The 22,399-nt window shown below is 37.1% G+C and overlaps 2 protein-coding genes and 1 long non-coding RNA gene across 10 annotated transcripts in view; 1 reads left to right on the top strand and 2 right to left on the bottom strand.

The window, feature by feature from the left end:
* The window catches only part of PPHLN1 (periphilin 1), a 138,764-nt gene extending 135,092 nt beyond the window's left edge, over positions 1 to 3,672 (bottom strand). For 4 of the 6 annotated variants that reach the window (XM_060657896.2, XM_060657900.2, XM_060657901.2 and 1 more), the window contains exon 1: positions 3,569 to 3,672. The gene's annotated coding sequence lies outside the window, so the exon portion shown is untranslated. The remainder of the gene's footprint in view (positions 1 to 3,568) is intronic. The other 2 variants (XM_060657904.2, XM_060657902.2) reach the window with 2 other exon arrangements.
* Positions 3,673 to 3,678: 6 nt separating this feature from the next.
* ZCRB1 (zinc finger CCHC-type and RNA binding motif containing 1) lies at positions 3,679 to 21,347 on the top strand. Of its 2 annotated transcripts, none has more exons than XM_060657905.3 (8): positions 3,679 to 3,874; positions 4,926 to 5,011; positions 7,141 to 7,169; positions 15,721 to 15,832; positions 16,177 to 16,284; positions 19,467 to 19,579; positions 19,679 to 19,754; positions 20,745 to 21,347. In XM_060657905.3, the coding sequence occupies exons 2-8, from the start codon at positions 4,928 to 4,930 to the stop codon at positions 20,874 to 20,876; spliced, it is 654 nt and encodes a 217-aa protein (XP_060513888.1). In that variant the 5' UTR covers positions 3,679 to 3,874; positions 4,926 to 4,927; the 3' UTR covers positions 20,877 to 21,347. The 2 variants fall into 2 exon arrangements, with proteins under 2 accessions (XP_060513888.1, XP_060513889.1); XM_060657906.3 differs by lacking the exon at positions 3,679 to 3,874 and adding an exon at positions 8,862 to 8,981 and having other exon boundaries at positions 4,952 to 5,011.
* The window catches only part of LOC145715616 (uncharacterized), a 71,775-nt gene continuing 66,524 nt past the window's right edge, over positions 17,149 to 22,399 (bottom strand). For both annotated transcript variants that reach the window (XR_014137948.1, XR_014137947.1), the window contains exon 3: positions 17,149 to 18,569. This is a non-coding gene — a long non-coding RNA (uncharacterized LOC145715616). The remainder of the gene's footprint in view (positions 18,570 to 22,399) is intronic.

The raw sequence follows: 22,399 nt of genomic DNA, 5'->3' as shown, positions 1-22,399 counted from the left end.
TCTCTTTTCTCTCTCTGCCCCTTTCTCCCCCACCCCTCTCTCTCTCTCTCAAAATAAATAAACAAATATGGAAAAAAAATTTTTTTAAAAGCCAAGTTAAATAAAGTCTTGAGAGACTGTTCAAATGTGGATGTATGATGGTAGAATCTGAAAGAAGGTAAAGGAATTATTATGGAAGATGTGCCTGAGAAAGATGGAACTGACCAAAGCAGATTTGCATTATAAAGGAATGGGAAAAAAGCCTGCACAGGAATAACAGGCTTTCATTTTCTTCCCTTTAGTAGATATTACCTCTCCTAACCCACATAAAGCACAGAGGCTCTGAAAAGCTCAAATCACAGAGCCAAAAGCCTGGAATCAGTCAAGTATGCATAACTTTTTTTTTTATTTTTTTTTTATGCTTATTTATTTTTTAAGAGCGAGAGAGACAGAACATGAGAAGGGGAGGGGCAGAGAGAGAGAGACACAGAATCCAAAGAAGGCTCCAAGCTCTGAGCTGTCAACACAGAGCCCGATGCGGGGCTCGAACTCCTGAAACGTGAGATCATGACCTGAGCCAAAGTCAGACGCCCAACCAACTGGGCCACCCAGGCGCCCCATGTATGCATAATTTTAAATCCCAAGCCCCTTCCACCATATCGCATTGCTTCACAAAGGTAACAGGCAAAGACAGAACAAATTCAAGGGCATTAAATGCTCAAACAGAGGAAAAAGCTAGAGAAGTTCACTGTAGGCTTTTAAGTCTAGAAATAAGTTGCAAGAAAAATGTCATTCCAGAAGACTGACCTGGCAGTATACAAAATAGATTAAAGAAGAAAGAGACTAAAGGTAAGGAGACACTGATTGCTTCAGAATAACCATATAACTTAAAGTGCTACATTACTAGTTTCACAATTGACTTTTCAGTGCTTTAAGGATACCTCTTATGTAAGCCCCACTGCAATGTATTAAATGCTTAGGAAATTCCTGATTGTTCAGTGTAAATGATCAAGTAACTGAAATTATACAAGTAGACAAAAATACCAGATGTTTGCCTATCTATGCTTACAAATCTAAATCTTACTGCACATCAGTCTTAACTGATGAGCCTCCTTCCAGTCTTTCACCCTCTATTTCACCTTTAAAAAGGGATATTCAGTTAACTTTGCTGATACATCATCCACACCTGAAGTTTCCCTGATCAAGAATCCAGATTGTTTCACATTAACTAACTGTAACAAATCCAAACTCCTCTGTCCTTTATATGATCCTTCTATCCTCTCACCTAAACTCCAGTTCTCCCCAAAAAGATCATTCATACCAGCTTCCTCACTATGCCACAAAGTAACACACACCAGCCTGGAGCTGTTTGACATATTTTCCAAAATACAATACCTCTTTCCATTCTCTCATTCAACTTCAAACCATCCATGAAGACTCAGCTCAAAATCTAGTATTCTCCTCAAAGCCCATTTCTATACCATACCAACACTAAAGCAGATTCCAAACTGGTGACTGGTAGGCCACATGACACATGTGTGACCCAGGTTTGTTTGTTTTTTTCTATAAAACTTTATTCCATTGACAACACTTAACTGGCAGAGATCACTTTTAAAAACCATGTTTCCAACTGTTATTGAAACAACTACATGCTCTGGCAACACTGGGATCACGTTCACACAGCCACTATCAGCTGAAGCTAAATAGCAGCCAACCCCTTTCCAAAGCTTCTTCCATTTTAAAGTCAAAGGACATGTCAACTGCTTGACTTCTGAGACTACCTGCAGCAACTGCAATCAAAGAAATACCTGGGGGCACCTGAGTGGCTCAGTCAATTAAGCATCTGACTTCGGCTCAGGTCCGAGTCGAAAGTGTGGCTCTGTGCTGACAGCTCAGAGCCTGGAGTCTGGTTCAGATTCTGTGTCTCCCTCTCTCTGTGTCCCTCCCCTACTCATGCTCACTGTCTCTCTCTCTCAAAAATAAATAAACATTTAAAAAAGAAAGGAAGGAAGGAAGGAAGGAAGGAAGGAAGGAAGGAAGGAAAGACCTGCCTATTAGGCACCAGTTACAAAAATTAACAAGACAATTAACAGTCCCTCCTCCACAGCCTAGCTTAGTAGAGAAGGCAAAGAGAGAAGCAATTAAATATGATACATGTGTTCAGTGCTATGATGAGGAAAGTTGAGGGCACTTAGCACATGGCAAGGGTACCTAAGTCTCTCGGTGGTGGGGGGGTGGGGGGCGCCATTTACAAAATACTCCTCAGAGAAAGTCAAAGGAAAACTGAAAACTTTAGCAGGTGTAGGAATTCTCCACAAAGAGGTAGAAGAAAGGTCAGAGAAATCAAATGCTGCAGAGAGAAAAGAACCTCCACAAAAACCCTGGGGGCAGGAAAAATATTCTGAGGAAGCGAAATTAGTTCTGTATGGCAAGAGCCATCACTTAACCTTAAATGCAGGTGTTAGAAAAAGGGCTCAACTGAAAGGGCTGAAGGCAAAAGCAAAGTGTTAGTTATGGTCAGGAGATAAAAGAATTTCCATAAAGAGGTTGACAATGTAAGAATTTGTTAGGCAGGGAATTAGAAGTTTCAGTGGGCTCAGCTGTTGTGTTGAGGGGCGAAATGTGTAAGAAAAGGAGGGAGAAGCAGTGATAGCCTAAGGGAGAGGAAGTACAAAGCAGCATGGGAATGAGGGTGTAGCACAGAAGACCAAAGGGGCTTACATCTTGGGCGGTAACCAAGAATAACGGGGATGTGAAACATGGCAGTTTTGGCTGGCCACAAGTTTGCCAAGAGAATTAGTCCCAGCGGTCCCCTGGCGGACATGGAGGCATTCGGGCCTCTCAAAATTCAGCTGCGCCCTGGATGCACTTCCTTCTTTCTAGAAGACATCGACTTCAATCTGGATTGATTGTGCAGACTCCAGGAGAGGCTCTAGATTCCAGGCTGCTGGCACGCAGACTCCCAGGTAATGGTTACAGGCCTGGTCTGTGTGTGCTGGTGGGCAGAAGTATAAGCTACCTTGCATTAGTTTCTGATTTTTCTGTAGGAATGATGGGCCCGTTTACCTCCTCTCAAGAGAAAAAGCAGTGTGAGCCCATTACAGATTTACAGGACGAAAAAAGGCGCCAAGAAGTCCAACATTTGTCCATATCAACACTCAAGATGAGTCATTCTGTGAATTCAAGTTGACCTTGTCTCCCAACCAGACTGAGATATCCGCCAGAAAAAGGCCTGTTTTACACTTTTTTTTTGTAGCTCTCAAAGTGCCTAAGACTGAACTGGGTACATCGAACACATTCTATAAATTTATCGACTTCCTAACTCATCTTGGGTCACTGAAGTTACATAGTTCAGTCCTCTTTCTGCATAATAAGGAGCTAAAGAGAAGCAAACCTGTGCCTCAGACTCAACAGTTTCCTTTATTCCAAACTCCACTGCGTCTCTACACCCTCAACCGCAAGGGCACGATTCAAATGCAACGGGAGTCTCCAAGTCCCGCCACAGAAAACACCCGCCCGCCTGCTCTCCTTGGGCGTAACGGCCCGCGCGCTCGGCCCCGTGCACCTCGGAAAGGTAAAAGGCGCTCACCGACTCTGGGCCACCGGGAGACCCCGTAAATGTAGTCGTCCGCTCGTCGCCGCTCGCCTAGGCAGGCACTTCCGGCGCGCTCAAGGACGTAAGCAAGAGCGCCCGCCTCTAGGCCCGCCTCCGGTGCCTGGGTCTAGCTACCGCCAGGAAGAGGCGTTGCTGTCGCTGCTTTCCTACTTTTCCGCGCTTGACCCCTCCCAGGACCCGGGATGCCCAGGCCCCAGCGGGGGACGAGGAAGAGTCGGGGTTGAGCCCAGCTGAGTGGAGGGCTCGCGGTCTAGTCTTTCCGGCCCGCCCCACCTCAAGGTAAACGACTCTTCAGCTGCGGGCTTTCTCCCAGCGAGCCCCTACCCGGACCCGGCCGTCCAAACGATCTACCCCTCTCCCCCGCCATCCTTTTTATTCCGGGCCATTTATCATTGCCCGCCCTTCGCATTTCTCACCAGAATGGCTAACGTATATTTTCAAACGGGAAACTTTGAAGATGTTGAGTTCCTGAAGTTGTCTAATAAATTCCCCAAAAACATCTCAAGCAGCATCTAGCAGTTCTCCCACTAATCCGCGAATTGGCATGCCTTACAGTCAATATTTTGCTGTTTGTGATGTCCCCTACCCCCCTCTCAAGTACACATCACACAGGCTTTTTAAATCGAAATTTTGAACCTGGTTGAGTACGATATAATTTTCACAGATAATGTGTTTTGTAAAATATGCAATGAAAATTAACGACAAATTATATTTGTAAACTAAGGTACATATACAGGTCAGTATTTTTCAAGGTACTGAAACGTATTCATGTGGTAAAATGTATCAATTATTTAGCAATAATATACAAAATTAATGATTTGAAAGAACTTTACACCATCAGAATATGAGGCTAACATTTTCTCTTAACACCACTTTAGAGAAAAATATTAAAACAACCAAAAAGGTACCAAAATCCAAAGCATTAGTGAAATTGAGCGGCTAAGGTTCCTTCAGAACTACCAAGTTCTTATGTGGTGGGCAAGGTATGAAACCTTATGGAAAAGCACTTTCTTGCTCTTAGCCTGAGAAAAGGTTAAGTTCAGCCTCAGTTTTTTATTCATCTGTTAAATTCATTCTTCCTTCACACCATAATCCAGCACTGGAATGGTTAGTGTAAAGCCTTTACTTAAAAGAAAGTAACTCTTTTGAGTGGTGTCTGGGGAGAAGAAATTCCTTAATTCATCTAGCTAGAGTCATTGCTTCTAATCCTAAAAAGTGAGGAAGGTGTATTAAATCTAGCATAATTACATCATTGATTGTCCGTATTGGTTTTGGTTGGAATGAAGAATACCTGGTTTACATTGCTTCTGTGGTTTGTTTTCCTTTTTAGAAATGAGTGGTGGATTGGCCCCAAGTAAAAGCACAGTGTATGTATCCAACTTGCCCTTTTCCCTGACCAACAATGACTTATACCGGGTAAGTAACTTTTAGTACAACTATCTACTGAATTCTCTATCTGAGGTACAAATGTAGCTTAAGCAAACAGTTCTCTTTGGCAAAATTCTTACTAACTACATTACAATGCACTTAAGTCATGAATAGCAAAGACCTCTGTTGCAAACATGAGTAAGTAAAAAAATTGACATTTATATAATTTCCCAGGAAAGTTTGCAGTGAGAATAACAAGTTCGTTATAAACACAGAAGACACAGCTAGCATAATGAAGTGGGAGCAACTTATGATAGGCTGATTTTTCCTGATTGCTAATTTGAGTTTTTGAGATTGGTGGAATAGAGGTTTTGGATGAAAGGGTTGATAAAAGCAAACAGACCCCTTTACTAAACCTCAAATTCTGAAAGGGTATTTTAATTTATATATATGGTTGAAATTTAACAGTTTAATAAATGTTATTTTCAATTCAGGATAGGGGTGATTGAGGAAGGAAAATCCAACATCTTCTTTCTCCTCTCCACCTTACAGAGAACAAAATTTCCTGCTGTCCCTGTCCTGCAGATGAGTAGTTGAGAGGAAGTAGAAGGAATAACATGAATCCTTTCTTCCAAGTGTGCCCTCTACTCTGCTTCTTTGGGTAGATGTTAAATACAGAGATGCTGCATAGGTGATACATAGTATTTGATTAATTAGTTAATTGAGATAGCTTGCGCCTCAAAGCACAGAGGAGAAAATGAACTCCAGCTTCTTTTGCATCAAAATAGAGATGTGTCTGTATTTATTGAAAACTTGACCTATGCTGAGCGCTCTTAGTACCAAGAACACAGCAATGAACAAAAAGATGAAAATCTATCTTGGGACTCATAACATAGCAAGATAAAAAAAAAAAAGATGTGAAATATAAAAAAGTCAAATGATATTATTACTTGGATACTAAATTAATGCTGTTAGGTGCTGAGGAGTAAAAATAAAGGAGGCCAGGGGTGACTGAGTGGCTCAATTGATTAAGCTTCTGACCTTGGCTCAGGTCATGATCTCACAGTTTGTGAGTTCAAGCCCTGCATCAGGCTCTGTGCTGACAGCTCAGAGCCTGGAGCCTGCCTTGGATTCCGTCTGTCTGTCTGTCTGTCTCTCTCTCTCTCTCTCTAAATAAACATTTGAAAAAAATAAAAGGTTATTAAATGTTAGGTCGGGAATGGAGGTAAAATTTTACAGGGACAGTCTAAAGCCCTTATTGAGAAGGTGACTTTTGAATAAAAACCTAAAGAAAGTAAAAAACAGCTGTGTGGATGTCTAGGGGAAAAGCATTTCTGGCACAGAGTAAATCAAGTGGAGAGAAGAGGAAGGGCAATCAGAGGGAGTTAAGACCGTGCAGGGGTGCCTTGTAGGGCCTACATACATCATGGTAAGGACTCTGAGTGAAACGAGAAGCCATTAGAAAGTGTTATACAGAAAACTGTATTGGTCTTCAAAATTCAGTGTTGCTAACACTGCAGTCCAGTTATACTACATTCCAGGATTACACAACTTAATGATAAAACTCAATTTATTATTGATTGTGTAGACATCAATGTATTCTGAAAGGCTTTTCTAAGACATAATAAATAGGAACTATTAGTATATAGGTAATGGCTGAAACAGAAATAGATGAGATTGCTTAGGGTGAAAATGCAGAAGTAAAAGGAAAGATAGGGCCCAGGTATAAAGAACTACCAACGAAAGGATGGGCGGAAAAACAGACTGATGGGAATGGATTTTTCATTACAGAAGCTTTTCTGTTTCATGTTTTGTTTTCTAAGCAGTCTAAGGATCTGTCTTCTGAAATAGTGATTGCTTAATGGGGTAGACTAGGAATAATGATATCCCACAGCGCTGATATTTACAGCACATGGTTTCTCTAGGGCTGTGGTGGGGTTGATAGTTGCCATGGATATGCCACAGAGACACAGCAGCTGTGCAGTGTGCACCTTCAGGGTTCCACACATAAAGAGTGGGGTTGTTTCTCTATCTCCCTGGGCCTGCTTTATAGAATAAAGGCTAAAAGTTTTCGCAAGCTTTAACAAAGAATGTGGTCAATTTATACAACCTGAAAATTTAATGTTTCTTATGATTTTAAATTAACTTGTAAATTATTTTGTGGTCTTTTGTTTCAGATATTTTCCAAATATGGCAAAGTTGTAAAGTAAGTATTCACGTCAAATTTTGAAACTTCATTTGAAAGTTTATCTGAATTTACTTTTCCATTTTTTTAAGATTTATTATTTTTCATTAAAAAAGATATTTGATACAGTAAAGAAAAATACTGCTATTAACATTTTTATGTATAATTCGGTCATTTTTCTGAACATATAAACATGTATAGATAATTTTTTAAAGACTCAATTCTATATGTGCAATTTTGTTGTCTTTTTAAATTTTTTTTTATGTTTATTTTTGACTAGGAGAGAGAGCGCAAGTGGGGGGTGGGAGGGGAGGCAGACAGGGAGACACAGAATCTGAAGCGGGCTCCAGGCTCTGAGCCGTCAGCACAGCACCTGATGCAGGGCTCTAACTCCTGAACCATGAGATCATGACCTGAGCCAAAGTCGGACACTTAACTGACTGAGCCACCCAGGTGCCCTGTTGTCTTTTTTTAAACTTGACATTATACTATAAACGTGAGGTGAAAGATACACCCTCATATTTAAGGATTTCTTGTGTTGCTTTATATATCATAATTTATTTAAACAACATAATTTCTTACCATATTACTAAGAATTAAAACTGATTCTTTCATACAATAGAAGACATAAAGGCTCCGATTAAGTACATATTTTGGTTACTAAAAGGTATGTTATCAAGTATACCAAGTATTTCGATGCTTATGACATGCAAAGTGCTTATGAGACTGATAAATAGAAAATATATTCTCTGGCTTTCATAGAAAGATTAGAGATCCAGCTGGAAAGACTGCAAAAATGGTAGAGATGATAATATCAGTTGGGGCTGAAAGTTACAGAAGGACCATAGGAACTTCTCATATTTAATTCACTATTTTATTTTTTTAAGTTTATTTTGAGAGAGCATGAGCAGTGGGGGCAGAGAGAGAGCGGGTGCACACGCACGCACAAGTGGGGAAGGGGCAAAGAGAAAGGGGGAGAGAGAATCCTAAGCAGCCTCCAGGTTGTCAGTACAGAGCCTGACACAGGGCTGGAACTCTCAAACCGAGATCATGACCTGAATCGAAATCCAGAGTTGGATGCTTAACTGACTGAGCCACCCAGGCACCCCTAATTCACTATTTTAAATCAATCGTGCAACTATATTATGGGGCAAAGAAGTGAAAGCAAGATATTATCATTCTGACTATCTTAAAGCCAGCATATATTTGGTAGAAATTTAATATTGTATTTAAAAATCCCAAGAATTTAGAGCATATTTATCTTGGCCAGTCATTTTTTTTTCTAGCTTTGGATAAATGGATGTTAAACAGTTGGAAGTTCATTTGCATCCTGAAGTTAACTTCTTTTAAACTTGCTCTTTTACTAACAAAATCATCAAAAATGCTTCTGGGTAAATTTTGGGTCTTTAGAGTTTTGAAAAATCATTATCAGTCAAAGCACTAATAATGATATTTAACAATGAGCACATAAATATGCTAGGCATCATTCTAATCTTCTTACATATATTAACTCATTAAATTCTCACAACTACCTTTTAAGGTAAATACTATTAGTATCCTAATAATATAAATAACAAAACTGAAGCACACAGTAAACCTAAAATCATATTGCCAGTTAGTGGTGCAGACAGGATTTGAAATCTAACAGTTTTATTTCAGAGCCTACTCCTTTAACCATATTGTTACCTCTCCTTGGTTTTTCTCATCTGTCAGAATCTCTGAATGAATTTCCATACAAATATATAATTATGAACCATGAGAATTGTATGAAGTCAAAGACAGAGTTATAAGCACCTATAACAGAGAAGACCTGATCTAATCTGGATAGTCAGGGTAGGTTTACCTGGGTCCGTATCCTTTGAATTGGAACTACAGGCTGAGTAAAAGGTGGGCAAAAAGAATGGGAAGAACATTTTAGGTAGAGGGAATGGCTTGTGCAAAGGCCTTGGGGCAAGAGAAAAATGAGATCCAGAAACAAAAGGCCAGGGGCACCTGGGTGGCTCAGTCAGTTGAGCATCTGACTTCAACTCAGGTCATGATCTCTGGATTTGTAGGTTTGAGCCCCATGTCAGGCTGTCTGCTCTCCGCACAGAACCCGCTTTGGATCCTCTGTACCCCTCTTTCTCTGCCCCTCCCCCTCTGGTGTGCGCATGTGTGCGCGCATGCACTTGCGCTCTCTCTCTCAAAAGTAAACATTTTTAAAAAAGGAAACAGAAGGCCAATAGGACTAAAGATGAGTAAACAAGAGGGAGAGAGCACAAGATGAGTCTAGAATGGAAACAGGCTCCTAATCTTTCTCTTTGGCCATGTTGAATACCAGGAATTCACTGGTAAACAATTTTAAATGAGAGAGTGACATAATTTGAATTTTTAGAAGCTTATTCTGGCTTCAGTGTAGAAATTAGAATGGAGGGAAACAAGAGCATATGCTGGGAGATCAGTCAAAAAAGCTATAATCATAGCTCAGGAGAGAGATATGGACTAAGGTGGTGTAGGTGGAAAAGTAGAGGCTGGTCAGATTTGAGAGATCATTAGGATGTAAAATGGGTAATACTTAGTGATGTATTTACTTTGTATGTAAGGGTTAGGTGAGTGAGAAGGAGGTGTTACGACAACACTGAGGTTTCCCAGAATAATACCTGCTTCATATTATGACCTTAAATGAGTACTTCTCATGCTAGAAACGTGGGAATCATCCTAGATTTGTGCTTTTGAATCTTTGGTGTAATAATTATTTTCTGTTACTGTAGAAGATACCTCTTTCAAAATAGTGTATTATAATTCGTTTATAGGTCTCTCTACCTCTAGACTCTAAGCTTTTTTCTGAAAGTAAAAACCTTGTTCTATGGCCTTTAATTATCAATGTTTATAGTGCTTAGGCTTGAGGCTAATAGAGTGACTGGCTAACCACATGAATAAACAAACAGATGCACTTTTTGAAAAACCAGTTTCCTATTTTTTTTCATGTGAATAAGAAGCTATGTTGATTTTAATTATTAAATTTTTATGTTACTGAATAATGTCTATACACTGAAAATTCAACTAATTGAAAACATAAAAACTAAAACATCCTGTTACATTAATCCAGATGCATTACATCCATCTGTAGCAAGCACTGAAATATTTTCTTTAAAAAATATTTTAATTTTAATTTTTAATAGGCTTTATATTTTAGAGTAGTTTTAGGTTCACAGAAAAAAATGAGTGGAAAGTACTGAGATTTCCTATATTCTCCATACCTCCATATACAGACTCCCTCCTTCACTCTCAAAGTCTCACACTAGAGTGATGCATTTGTTACAATCAATGAACTACGTTTCCACATTTTTATCATTCAATGTATAGTTTACGTTAGTGGCCACTCTTGGTGGTGTATGTTCTGTGGGTTTGGACAAATGTATAAGTACTAGCATCTACCATTATAGTATCATCCAGAGTAGTTTCACTGTCTTAAAAGCCATGTGTGCTCTGCCTATTCATTCATCTCTTCCCTACACCTGGCAACCACTGATCTTTTTAATGTTCACAGTTTTGCTTTTTCCAGAATATCAGAGTTGGAATCATATAGTATATAGCCTTCTCATATTGCCTTCTTTCACTTAGTAACATGCATTTAAGGTTTCTCCATTTGTTTCTGTGGCTTGATAGCTCATTTCTTTTTGGGAACTGAATAATATTCCTATTTCATTGTCCAGATGCACTACAGTTTATTTATCCATTCATTAACTGAGAGACATCTTGATTGCTCTCAAGTTTTGGCAATTATGACTAAAGCTGCTATGAACATCTGTGTGCAGGTTTTTGTGTGGACCTAAGTGTTCAAATTGGGTAAATACCAAGTAGCATAACTGCTGGATAATGTGATATGAGTATGTTTCACCAAATTATCTTCCAAGGTGGCTGCGCCATTTTGCCTTCCAACCAGCAAGGAATAAGAGCTCCTGTTGCTCCCCATCTTGGCAGCATGTTGTCAGTGTTCTGGATTTTGGCTATTCTAATAAAGTTTAGTGGTGTGTCATTGTTTTAATTTATAATTCCCTAATGACATATGATGCTAAACTTCTTTTCATATACTTATTTGCCATCTGTATATATTCTCTGATGAAGTTCAACCCTTTAGGCTATTTTTTAATTGGGTGGTTTTTCTTATTGTTGAATTTTTTTTTAATTTAATTTTTTATTTTTTTAAATTTACATCCAAAATAGTTAGCATATAGTGCGACAATGATTTCAGGAGTAGATTCCTTAATGCCCCTTACTCATTTAGCCCATCCCCCCTCCCACACCCCCTTCAGTAACCCTCAGTTTGTTCTCCATATTTATGAGTCTTCTGTTTTGTCCCCCTCCGTTTTTATATTCTTGTTTCCCTTCCCTTATGTTCATCTGTTTTGTCTCTCAAAGTCCTCATATGAGTGAAGTCATATGATTTTTGTCCCTCTCTGACTAACTTCACTTAGCATAATACCCTCCAGTTCCATCCACATAGTTGCAAATGGCAAGATTTCATTCTTTTTGATTACCGAGTAATACTCCATTGTATATATATAGCACATCTTCTTTATCCATTCATCCATCGATGGACATTTGGGCTCTTTCCATACTTTGGCTATTGTTGATAGTGCTGCTATCAACATGGGGGTGCATGTGTCCCTTCGAAACAGCACATCTGTATCCCTTGGATAAATGCCTAGTAGTGCAATTGCTGGGTCATAGGGTAGTTCTATTTTTGGTTTTTTGAGGAACCTCCATACTGTTTTCCAGAGTGGCTACACCGGCTTGCATTCCCAACCAGTTTCCTATTTGTATCTATATTTTTGTTTTTACATACTGAGCTAGGCTTAATAGAGGTTACAGAGGCAATCTTCAAGGAGTTTATATTAAAATAGGTCTGATGAGGCATGATTTATACGTAGATTTCAGTAGAGACTAGCAGAAAGGAGGAGAAATTATTTCCAGGTAAAGAGATTGGAGAACTGACAAGTTCTGAACTCTGAAGAATGAGTAAATGTTTAATGGACAAAGATTGAGAGTTGAAAGGAGATAGAAGCCATGTGAATAAAGGCACCAATTTGGAATAGTACAGGCCATGCTCCATAAACATCAAGTAGTTTTTTGTGGCTAGACCTCATAGTTGTGAGTGAGAAGTAGTGAAAGATGAGGGAAGTGGGAGCCAAATCATAATGGATATTGATTACAGGACCAAGACATACACAAATTGAAGAAACAAAGATTTTTGAGCAAAAGAATGACATGATTTTATTTAGTCCTTCAATAAAAACTCTCAGTAGCATATGAGAGCATTAATATCAAGGGAACTAGTAAGAATACACTATTGAAACAGCAGTGCCATTGTGGACAAAGCTGTGGGAATGAAAAAAGGGACAGATGAGAGACATCATTAACTGAGGATGACTTTGAAAACGAACACTTCTGAAACTGTACTTTAGGAAAAATGATTAACGACTTTAGTTGACCTTCACAAACATGCAGATTCCAAAAAGTTAAAGATTTTCATATTTCTTTCAAAATTAGTTAAAAAGGTTCCAGATATCCTCAGTTAACTGTGGTAACTCTAAACAAGCTTTGTCAAGTGTTTGGCTTTTCTTCTTTCCTTCTAAGCCTAATGAATAACAGATGCACTCTTCTTAGAAACTAAACCGTTTTGCCCATTTTTCCCTAAATTATTTCAACTTATGTTCCCTTTTTGAATGAAAAAAAGTACCCCTTTTTCTTAATATAGTGGCATCTTTTTCCAGTTTCATTCCAGTTGCTATATAAGTACCTAAACCCAAATTGAAATAGAATAAATTTAAATATGTGAAATGTAATATTAAATAAAATGTCTATTTATTTACTTGGGTCCTCCTGTCTGTTCTGTTAATTCAGGTTTTAGAAAATTATTAAGCTTTGTCTGGAACCGTTTTTTTTTTTTAACTATTTGGAAATAATCACAAATTTATTAAAAAGTTACAAAAATAGTACAAAGAACATCCAAATATCCTTTACCCAGATTCACCCATTAACATTTTGCCCCATTTACTTTATCATTGGTCCTCTCTCTCGTGTAAGTGTGTATGTATGCGTATATATGTGTGTATATACATGTGTATGTATCTGTATAGATATACAGTTTGTTTTTGTGAGTTACTTGAGGGTAAGTTACAAACATCATCACCCTTTACTCCTAAATACTTTAGTATGTATTTCCTAAAAAATAGGGTTATAATATCATGTAATCACAGTATGGTTACCAAATCCATAAATGTATACTGATAAAATACTTTTATTGAATCAATTATCCATGTTCCAGTTTTGTCAGTTGACCTAATAATGTCCCACATAGAATTTTTCTCCTATAGTACAGTCAAGAATTAGGGGTTAATTTTAACTGTCCTATTTTCTAGCCCCCCTTAATTTGGAACATTTATAAAGAATATAGTTCTCTCTCATCTTGGTTTCCCTCTCATTTTGTATTTTCCTGATGCTGCCTCATGATTACATTGGAGTTCTATGTACTCTTGGCTGGTAACTGCCTAGGTGTTGTTGTATTCTGGAGTTTCAGTCGGGATCCATACAGTGTGCGTGTCCCTCATTAGTGCTAATTTTGATCACCTAGTCAAGGTGTAATTTCTCCACTGTATAATTACTTTTTTCCCCTTTGCAACTGATAAGCAGTTTGTGAAAAACATTGTTAACATAATGTAAATATCTTGTTCCACATAAAAATTTCATTTAAATTGAGTATTTGTTCATCAACAAATCATCTACTTGCCTGATCCAGTCTTTACTGTGATTGTGGTGATCTTCCAAATCTAGCACTTCTTTTGACATTCTGCTGTAAGCGAAAACCCTCCCTTCTCCCCCATTTATTTATTTAATATGGACTTATAAATTACTACTTTTTTCTGTGGCTTATTAATAAGTACTTAATATTATTTTGGTACTCAAATTGTCCTAGATTTGGCCAGTCTGAGCTCCTTTAAGCTGGTTTCTGTATTCCTGTGCCATGCCCCATCATTTCTTTTAATTTTTTTTTTTAATGTTTATTTTTGAGAGAGACAGAGCACGAGCAGGGAATGGGCAGAGAGAGAGGGAGACACAGAATCTGAAGCAGGCTCCAGGTTCTGAACTGTCAGCACAGAGCCAGACGCAGGGCTTGAACTCATGAACTGTGAGATCATGACCTGAGCCAAACTCAGTGCTCAACCAACTGAGCCACCCAGGTGCCCCTCTTTTTTTTTTTTTTTTTTTTTAAGTACTTCCTTTCCGGCATAACAAGATGTTCCATGTTCATCTTGTTCCTACCCTATCCCAGCCTTGGAATCAGCTGTTTCTCCAGAGAGCCCTATTGAACATTGATTTTTAAACTATATTTAATGATACATAATGAGCAAGGGGGCACCTGGGTGGCTCAATCAGTTAAGCATCCGACTTCAGGTCAGGCGATGAACTCTCAGTTGGTGGGTTCGAGCCTCACGTCAGGTTCTGTGCTGACGGCTCAGGGCCTGGAGCCTGCTTCAGATTCTGTGTCTCCCTCTTCTCTCTGCCCCTCCCTGACTTGTGCTCTGTCTGTCTCTCTCTCTCAAAAATAAACATTAAAAAAAATATTTTTTAAAAAACGAAGAAAAAAATGAGCAAGGGTCACAAGGACTAGGGATGTGTAAAGGGTCAGGAGAAAGAACAGTCTCTGGTCTTATCATCATCCCTATCACTTAGGTACCTTGGATGGTACAGCTAGGAACTACAGAACTGGAGATTCTTAAAGGTGATGGGGATTAAGGAGTGCACTTGCTGTGATGAGCACTGGGTGTTACATGGAAGTGTTGAATCACTACATTGTACACCTGAAATCTAATATTACACTGTATGTTAAATAACTGCAATTTAAATAAAAAACTTTTTAAAAAAGAAAATATAGTTAGATTCTAAAACCTATGAAAAATAATTTAAGTAAATCAATTTACTTTTGCATAAAAGAGAGCACCTCAATTTTTGTTTTTTCCTTTGGAGGGAATTAGTGGAAAAAAGGGATTATGCTTACTCTTCAAGATTCTGTTCTCTCTATAATCTCTTTACTTCATTCTCCAATCTCTGATTAATGTTTGACTTTTCAGGTACTTCTTAGATGTGTTCACTTTTGTTAAATCATTGTCACGTTTTCTCATTTCCATTCTTCTTGATATCCCGTAACTTGAAGAAATAGTTGATTTATCAGCCATATATAATTTCTCTTTGTAAATGCTTTACTAACCCTTTTTTGAATACTTCAATGTTCCAAGTGTCCATTAATGTTTTTATTTATTGCTGCCTCATTTAAAAAAAAAATTTTTTTTAATGCTTATTTATTTTTGAGAGAGACAGAGCACAAGCAGGACAGGGGTAGAGAGAGAGGGAGACAGAATCCAAAGCAGGCTCCAGGCTCTGAGCTATCAGCACAAAGCCCAACACGAGGCTCGAACCCATGAAACGTGAGATCATGACCTGAGCTGAAGTCAGTCGCCCAACTGACTGAGCCACCCAGGTGCTCCAGCTGCCTCATTATTTTTAACTGGCTATTTGTTTATGCTTTAAGGGTTACTATAATGAAAGATAAAGATACCAGGAAGAGCAAAGGAGTTGCATTTATTTTATTTTTGGATAAAGACTCTGCACAAAACTGTACCAGGGCAATAAACAACAAACAGGTAAGCCATTCATTCCCAGCAACATTTTTAATCCAAAAGGCTTTGTGTTTATCCAGACCAAAAATGTGGGGTTACAGTGGATGGTCAAGTCATGGATATCAATAGATTCTGAGGGTATTTATTTAACTTCTAGAAAAGAGGTCAAACTGTATTTGGTTCCATAAATACTGGCAGAATCTAAGGAATAAGAATCTATTCTACAGGATGTTATTTGTCACACCGGAGTAGGCAATTGCTAAAGTAATCTAAAATGGAATTGAAGGTTTAAGGAAATGGAATCAAATAACTAGTTTTAGGTTTCAATGAAATACATCCTTCTGCATTTACGTTTTTCTCTGGTTTAGTTATTTGGTAGAGTGATAAAAGCAAGCATTGCTATCGACAATGGAAGAGCAGCTGAGTTCATCCGAAGACGAAACTACTTTGATAAATCTAAGTGTTATGAATGTGGGGTGAGTATACCTAAAACTTAATGTAATTTTCCATAGTTTATTTTAAGGTATTTTTCACTTCAGTGTTTTATTTGTGCTCTCTAAAATTTCTGGCTTACTAAAACCAGGTTATGAAAGTTGTCTTACTTTGGGACTATCAACTCGTGTAAGAAAACTCCATTGAAATGTAGTATGTAAAGATAACCTGACTTGGGTAATATAGAGTGGTATTTTCTCCAGTTTCTAAATCTTTAAAAACTGTTAAATTAAGAAGTGCTAGACTAGTTACTTACTTTGTCTTGAAAAATTTTTGTGACCCATAAATGTGTGTAATAATAGGATACTGTTTGTGTCTATAATAGTTTGCCAATGTTTAAGCATCACAGTTCAGTATAAACACTATCATATGACCAACCTATCCTGAATGAGATACTGTATTTTAAAACTTGGGAGTTTTTTTTTCTACTTAGTACTGCAGATGCTTGTAACTGAACTATCACCAAGTTTTCTTGCCTAGTTCTTATAGTTTGTCATTACCCCTTTAAACTTTTGGTGAGTAGGAAAAATATAATGACAAGGCCCATAATAATGATGGTACCACAAGAATATCAGTCTAGGGCTTGTTGTCAGTTTCCCAAATGCCTATATAAAATATTTTTAAAAAAGAGTCCGGAGGTATTAATGGGGAAATGGGGAGAGGTTTACTGAGAGCCATTTTCCTGGCTACAAAATCACATGGAAGATACAAAGAAATAGGTTGGGGTCCTTTCCTTCACTGCCACACTCAACACCTTGTTCCCTAAAGATATATATAAACAGACGGATGGATGGTATATCCTGTCAATTCCTGTGATTCTAACACCTCTTAAGTTAATGTTTTAAAAATTGTGTTCCAGATCCTGAGTTTTGTTAAGAAAGAAAGGAAGGGAAGGGTAGTTATGGTTAGATAGATTCGTCAGAAATCCTGGATGAATCTGTTAATCTTTTTGGTTTGTGGATGCATAAATTTGTTATATTATACTTTGTACGTTTTTATACTTCTTAAATTTTCCCCTTCCCCAAATCTGTATACATTTATTTAGCCTGGTTTTCCCTTAAGTTACTTCTCTCTGAAACTGTTCTTATATATGGAGTATGTTGACATTATTCCAAAAACAGTTTGGAAAATGCTTGTCTAAGTGCATTCACTTAGCAGTTCATTAACAGTAACATCTCTTGCATTCAGCCATATCCCAAGATATATAAAGTACACAGTCTATTTAATGCTTTCTAAAATGTACTTGAAAAGCATGATTATTTTTCTCTTCTATTGTTCTAATCCTGGCTCAGTCTCTCCCCACACCCTTACTCTTACATATCACTTCTTCAGTGTATTTAGTGAGCTAATGTTCAGATTATAGTTCATTGTGTTATGTTTTACAGCTCAACCATGTTATACCTCATTATAATAGTATGGCTAGTCTAGCCACAAATGTAATTGTAATTTGTCTACTAGCCACATTAAAAAAAGAAACAGGCAAAAATTAATATCTTTTTATATCATAACCCAGTATATATCCAAAATATTATCATTTCAATATGTAATTAATATTTTCAAAAATTAAGGTATTTTATATTCTTTTTTCTTCAAAATCCAATATGTATTTTACCCTTACAGTGTATATCAATTCAGACAAGTTCTAAGTAGCCACAGAGAATCACAGTTAATGGCTAACAACAATTGGACAGTGCAGGTATAATCCAGATATGAAAGGAGCAAGGTGAAATTAATGGGAAAACAGAAAATAAAAATAAAAATTCAAATTAAAAAAAATTTTTAAAAATAAAATGGGAAAGTGAGGAAGACTTTAAATTTTCCATTTGTTTTTAAACCAATGGGTTTCAATTCAATGTCATCTCCTCCATAAAGTCTGCCTTGGTAATTCCAAATCAAAAATCTCTTCCTGTCTTAAGTTTCCACAGCACTCCATCCACTAGAAAGTAAATCACCCTGTACTGCAGCTGAGATAACTGGGTAAATAGCAGAAATAAGATTCTGATGCTTTCATAGCAGTTGATTTTTTTTTTATTATTCCAAGTACAGAGGATGTCACATTATAAGTGCAGGTAAATATATGAACTATCAGTCTATGGTCTTCAAATTATGAGTAACAGGTAATTTTGAAGAGCATTTCATTGTAGGTACACGTGGGTATGGTTGATCATAAAAAATGGCCTCGGTACTCATTCCTCCAATTAAGAGTCAGGGTCTATGTCCATGTTTCTTGAATATGGATTTATGAATTGTTTTGAACAATAAAATGTAGCTAAAAAATAAAAAATAAACCAATGGTAAGCAATGTATTGGAAGTTAATAGGAAAGTTTTGTCCTATTTTATCAAATAATAAAAGTTAAAATTTTTACATTAAGATAGATGGTCCATTTAAACTTTGAATTGTTTTATACCCTGAATCTTGAGACTTAAGATGTTTGAAGAGGGGCACGTGGGTGGCTCAGTTGGTTGGGCGTCCGACTTCAGCTCAGGTCACGATCTCACAGCTCATGAGTTCAAGCCCCATGTCCAGCTCTGTGCTAACAAGCTCAGAGCCTAGAGCCTGCTTCCAATTCTGTCTTTCTCTCTCTCTGCCCCTCCTCTGCTCAAACCGTCTCTTTCTGTCTCAAAAAATTAATAAATGTCAAAAATTTTTTTAAAAAATAAAATGAGGGGCACCTGGATGGCTCAGTCGGTTGAGCGTCCAACTTCAGCTCGGGTCACGATCTCACGGTCTGTGAATTTGAGCCCCGCATGGGGCTCTGGGCTGATGGCTCAGAGCCTGGAGCCTGCTTCCGATTCTGTGCCTCCCTCTCTCTCTGCCCCTCCCCCGTTCATGCTCTGTCTCTCTCTGTCTCAAAAATAAATAAACGTTAAAAAAAAATTAAAAAAAAAAATGAAATGTTTGAAGGAAGAATACTTCTTTTGTTCTTAGTAAAACTACTAAAATATTCTTTTATTGTTAAGGTAGTTTATTGGTGGTTATAACATCATAATCTCTTTCTTTTAAATACTAAAGTAGTGGGTTGTATTATTTCTTAATATATACGCCTAGTGTGACAATATTCCTTTTTAAGTTCCAAAGCCTTCAGTCATAGGGTACCAGGCAAGTTTCCATTAATAACATACAAATACAGCTCTTTTCTTTTCCTTTTTAACATGAAACAAAAGGAAAGTGGACATTTAAGTTATGCCTGTCCTAAAAATATGCTTGGAGAACGTGAACCTCCAAAGAAGAAAGAGAAAAAGAAAAAAAAGAAAATTCCTGAACCAGAAGAAGAAATGTATGTATATCTACTCTTACTAAATACGTTACTGTATTTTTTTCTGTCTTTTTACTATTGGTTGAGCACATTCTGATTTTTTTGTTTTTAATAATTTAGTGAAGAAGTAGAAGAAAGTGAAGATGAAGGGGAAGATCCTGCCCTTGACAGCCTTAGTCAGGCCATAGCTTTCCAGGTACTAAACCGTTCTTTTAAAAATGCGATTGCTGCCTTGGGTTCATGGTCTTATATTTCTTGCTTGCTTTATTGATCATTTCATGGCAACCTTCATCTCTCCCCTTTACCTCTTTAAGAGACAGGCTGTTTCTCTCTGGTCTTTAGGGCGGTGTGATAGAAAAATTCCCATTGGGTCTTTCTAGATTTTAAGGGCCCCACAACATTTTTAAATTATTATTATTATTTTAAATGTTTATTTATTTATTTTGAGAGAGAAAGCATGAGCAGGGGAGGAGCAGAGAGAGAGAGAATCCCAATCAGGTTCCACACTGTCAGCATGGAGCCTGACGCAGGGTTCAATCTCAAACCATGAGATCACGACTTGAGCCAAAATCAACAGTCAGTAGCTTAGCAGACTGAGCTACCCAGGCACCCCAGACCCTACAACATTTTCAGTATCTTATTATAATTTCATTATGGAATTGAGCAGAACTATTTGATTAAAGTGAGTTTAGCTGAATGGAGAAGATTTTATTAAATCAAAGATAGGTTTTAAATGAAGCTTCACTTAGCAAACCAGAAACACAGTTTTGACCATTAAAGGTCCTAATACAAGTATATGAAACTTGATAAGGCCATATAATGTTCTAATATCTATAAAGTTATTTTGTTTTAATGTCTGTAGTTAATAAATTACAAACACATGCATTATTTTTCCTTTTAGTTAAGTGATGTCATATTTTATATAACATTTCCACCTCAAGCAAGGATGGAAAGTAGGCTTCATTTAATGTCCCTGTTAGAAATTGCTTAGAATAATTTTGAGTCACACAGTGAATCTGGGACATAACTTGGGCAGGTGGGATATTCTGATGAAGTAGAATGTCTGCATGAGCTGGAAGGTGGGGAGTGTTGGCATTTATGGTGTGTTTTTGCCATGTTTTGAAATAATGCACTGTAAATAAACATTCCTGGTTTGGTTTTGTTTGTTTTCTGAATCACATTCCAGCAAGCCAAAATTGAAGAAGAACAAAAAAAATGGAAACCGAGTTCAGGGGGTCCCTCAACATCAGATGACTCAAGACGCCCAAGGATAAAGAAAAGCACATATTTCAGTGATGAAGAAGAACTGAGTGATTAAAATTATATTTATTATGTAAATATAATTAAATTTTTTTAAAAAATCTTGAGTTCGGTTGGGGACTAAAGATTACTTTTAGAATTTGAACATAAAGAACACTTAGTACCAAATAATTTTTTACTATAAAATAGTTCATAGGAAACTGAAAATAATTTTAAAGTATCATGTTTCTATCTTGCCTTAGAGTAATACAAATAAAGATTTGGTAGTAACTGTTAATCTTGAAAACAGTTCATTTGAATAAAAAAGAGATCATAATACTATCACAGTATTGCTATTGTCCTCTCAAGAAAAAAGAGAGGAGGTATTAAAAAGATGTGTTTGAGAAGCTCATTATAAAAGTTTATTCATGTCTGATTGCTTTACATGAAGACTTGAAATAAATTTCATCTTTAAGACAAAAACTTCGTAACTACTGGAAAATGCTGACTGATTTATGGTTATTAAATGTTAATAAAATTTTCAAGAGAATTTTGTTTTTAAATGTGGGTGTTTTGCTATCCTATTTCTTTTAGCTTTATCCCAACCTGGATACATCGTTAATTATCCATAAAGTATAAAGTAGCTTTAAAAGGCTTATAACCAAACACCAATAATTTGTCTGACACACCTTTCGACCAAATTCCATTCATTCCCCAGAAGCAACTAACTTTTTTAGCTGTTTCTTCTCATATGTACATGCATATTGCTATATAAAATACATATATTTCTGCCACTTAATTCATAAAGGAGTAAGGGAGGATTTTTCATTCTCCTATACTACACCCTGCCCTCCTCCATCTTCCCAATATGGCTATGTTAAAACTTTTGGTTAAATTCACAGTTACTGTATTTATTTTATGACCATGTAAATACTTCTGAGTCAATGAGTGTGCTGAGATTAAATTTTTGTAGAATTAATAATTGCCTCATTTTTTCATTATATATCTTTTTATTTATGACTAAATCTTCCTATATCTTCTGCAGATTATTATCTGGAAATGGGATTATAGAGCCTTTAATTTACACTTTGTGTATTTCTGTATTGATGGAATGCTTTTTAAAAGAACACCCATTTAGGAGCACCTGAGTGGCTCAGTCGGTTAAGCATCCGACATCAGCTCAGGTCATGCTCTTGCAATTTGTGGGTTCGAGCCCTGCGGTCGAGCTCCTTGCTGACAGCTCAGAGCCTGGAGCCTGCTTTGGAGTCTGTGTCTCCCTCTCTCTGTGCCCCTTCCCTTCTCACGCTCTGTATCTCTCTCAAAACTAAATATACATTAAAAAAAAATTTTTTAACACCCATTTATTAGTTTTAACTACTAAAAACAATAAAAATATTTCCCCTTTGAAAACTATAAAGCCAATGAAAGTGTTAACCACTCACTAGCAAAGAATCTTCTAGATTTCAATGAGGAAACCAGACTAAATAATTGAGTGGTGGACTCTACTTTTTGTTCCACCCATTAATTCATTAAATTTAAAAGAAAAAAGGGGACAAAGTTTGCAACAAAATACAGGTAAGTTTTTATATGAATACCTTCCAA

Source organism: Panthera onca, chromosome B4 (assembly GCF_046562875.1).
Source record: "Panthera onca isolate mPanOnc1 chromosome B4, mPanOnc1 haplotype 2, whole genome shotgun sequence".
Lineage (NCBI taxonomy): Eukaryota > Metazoa > Chordata > Mammalia > Carnivora > Felidae > Panthera > Panthera onca.
This window is presented reverse-complemented; position numbering and strand designations above follow the sequence as displayed.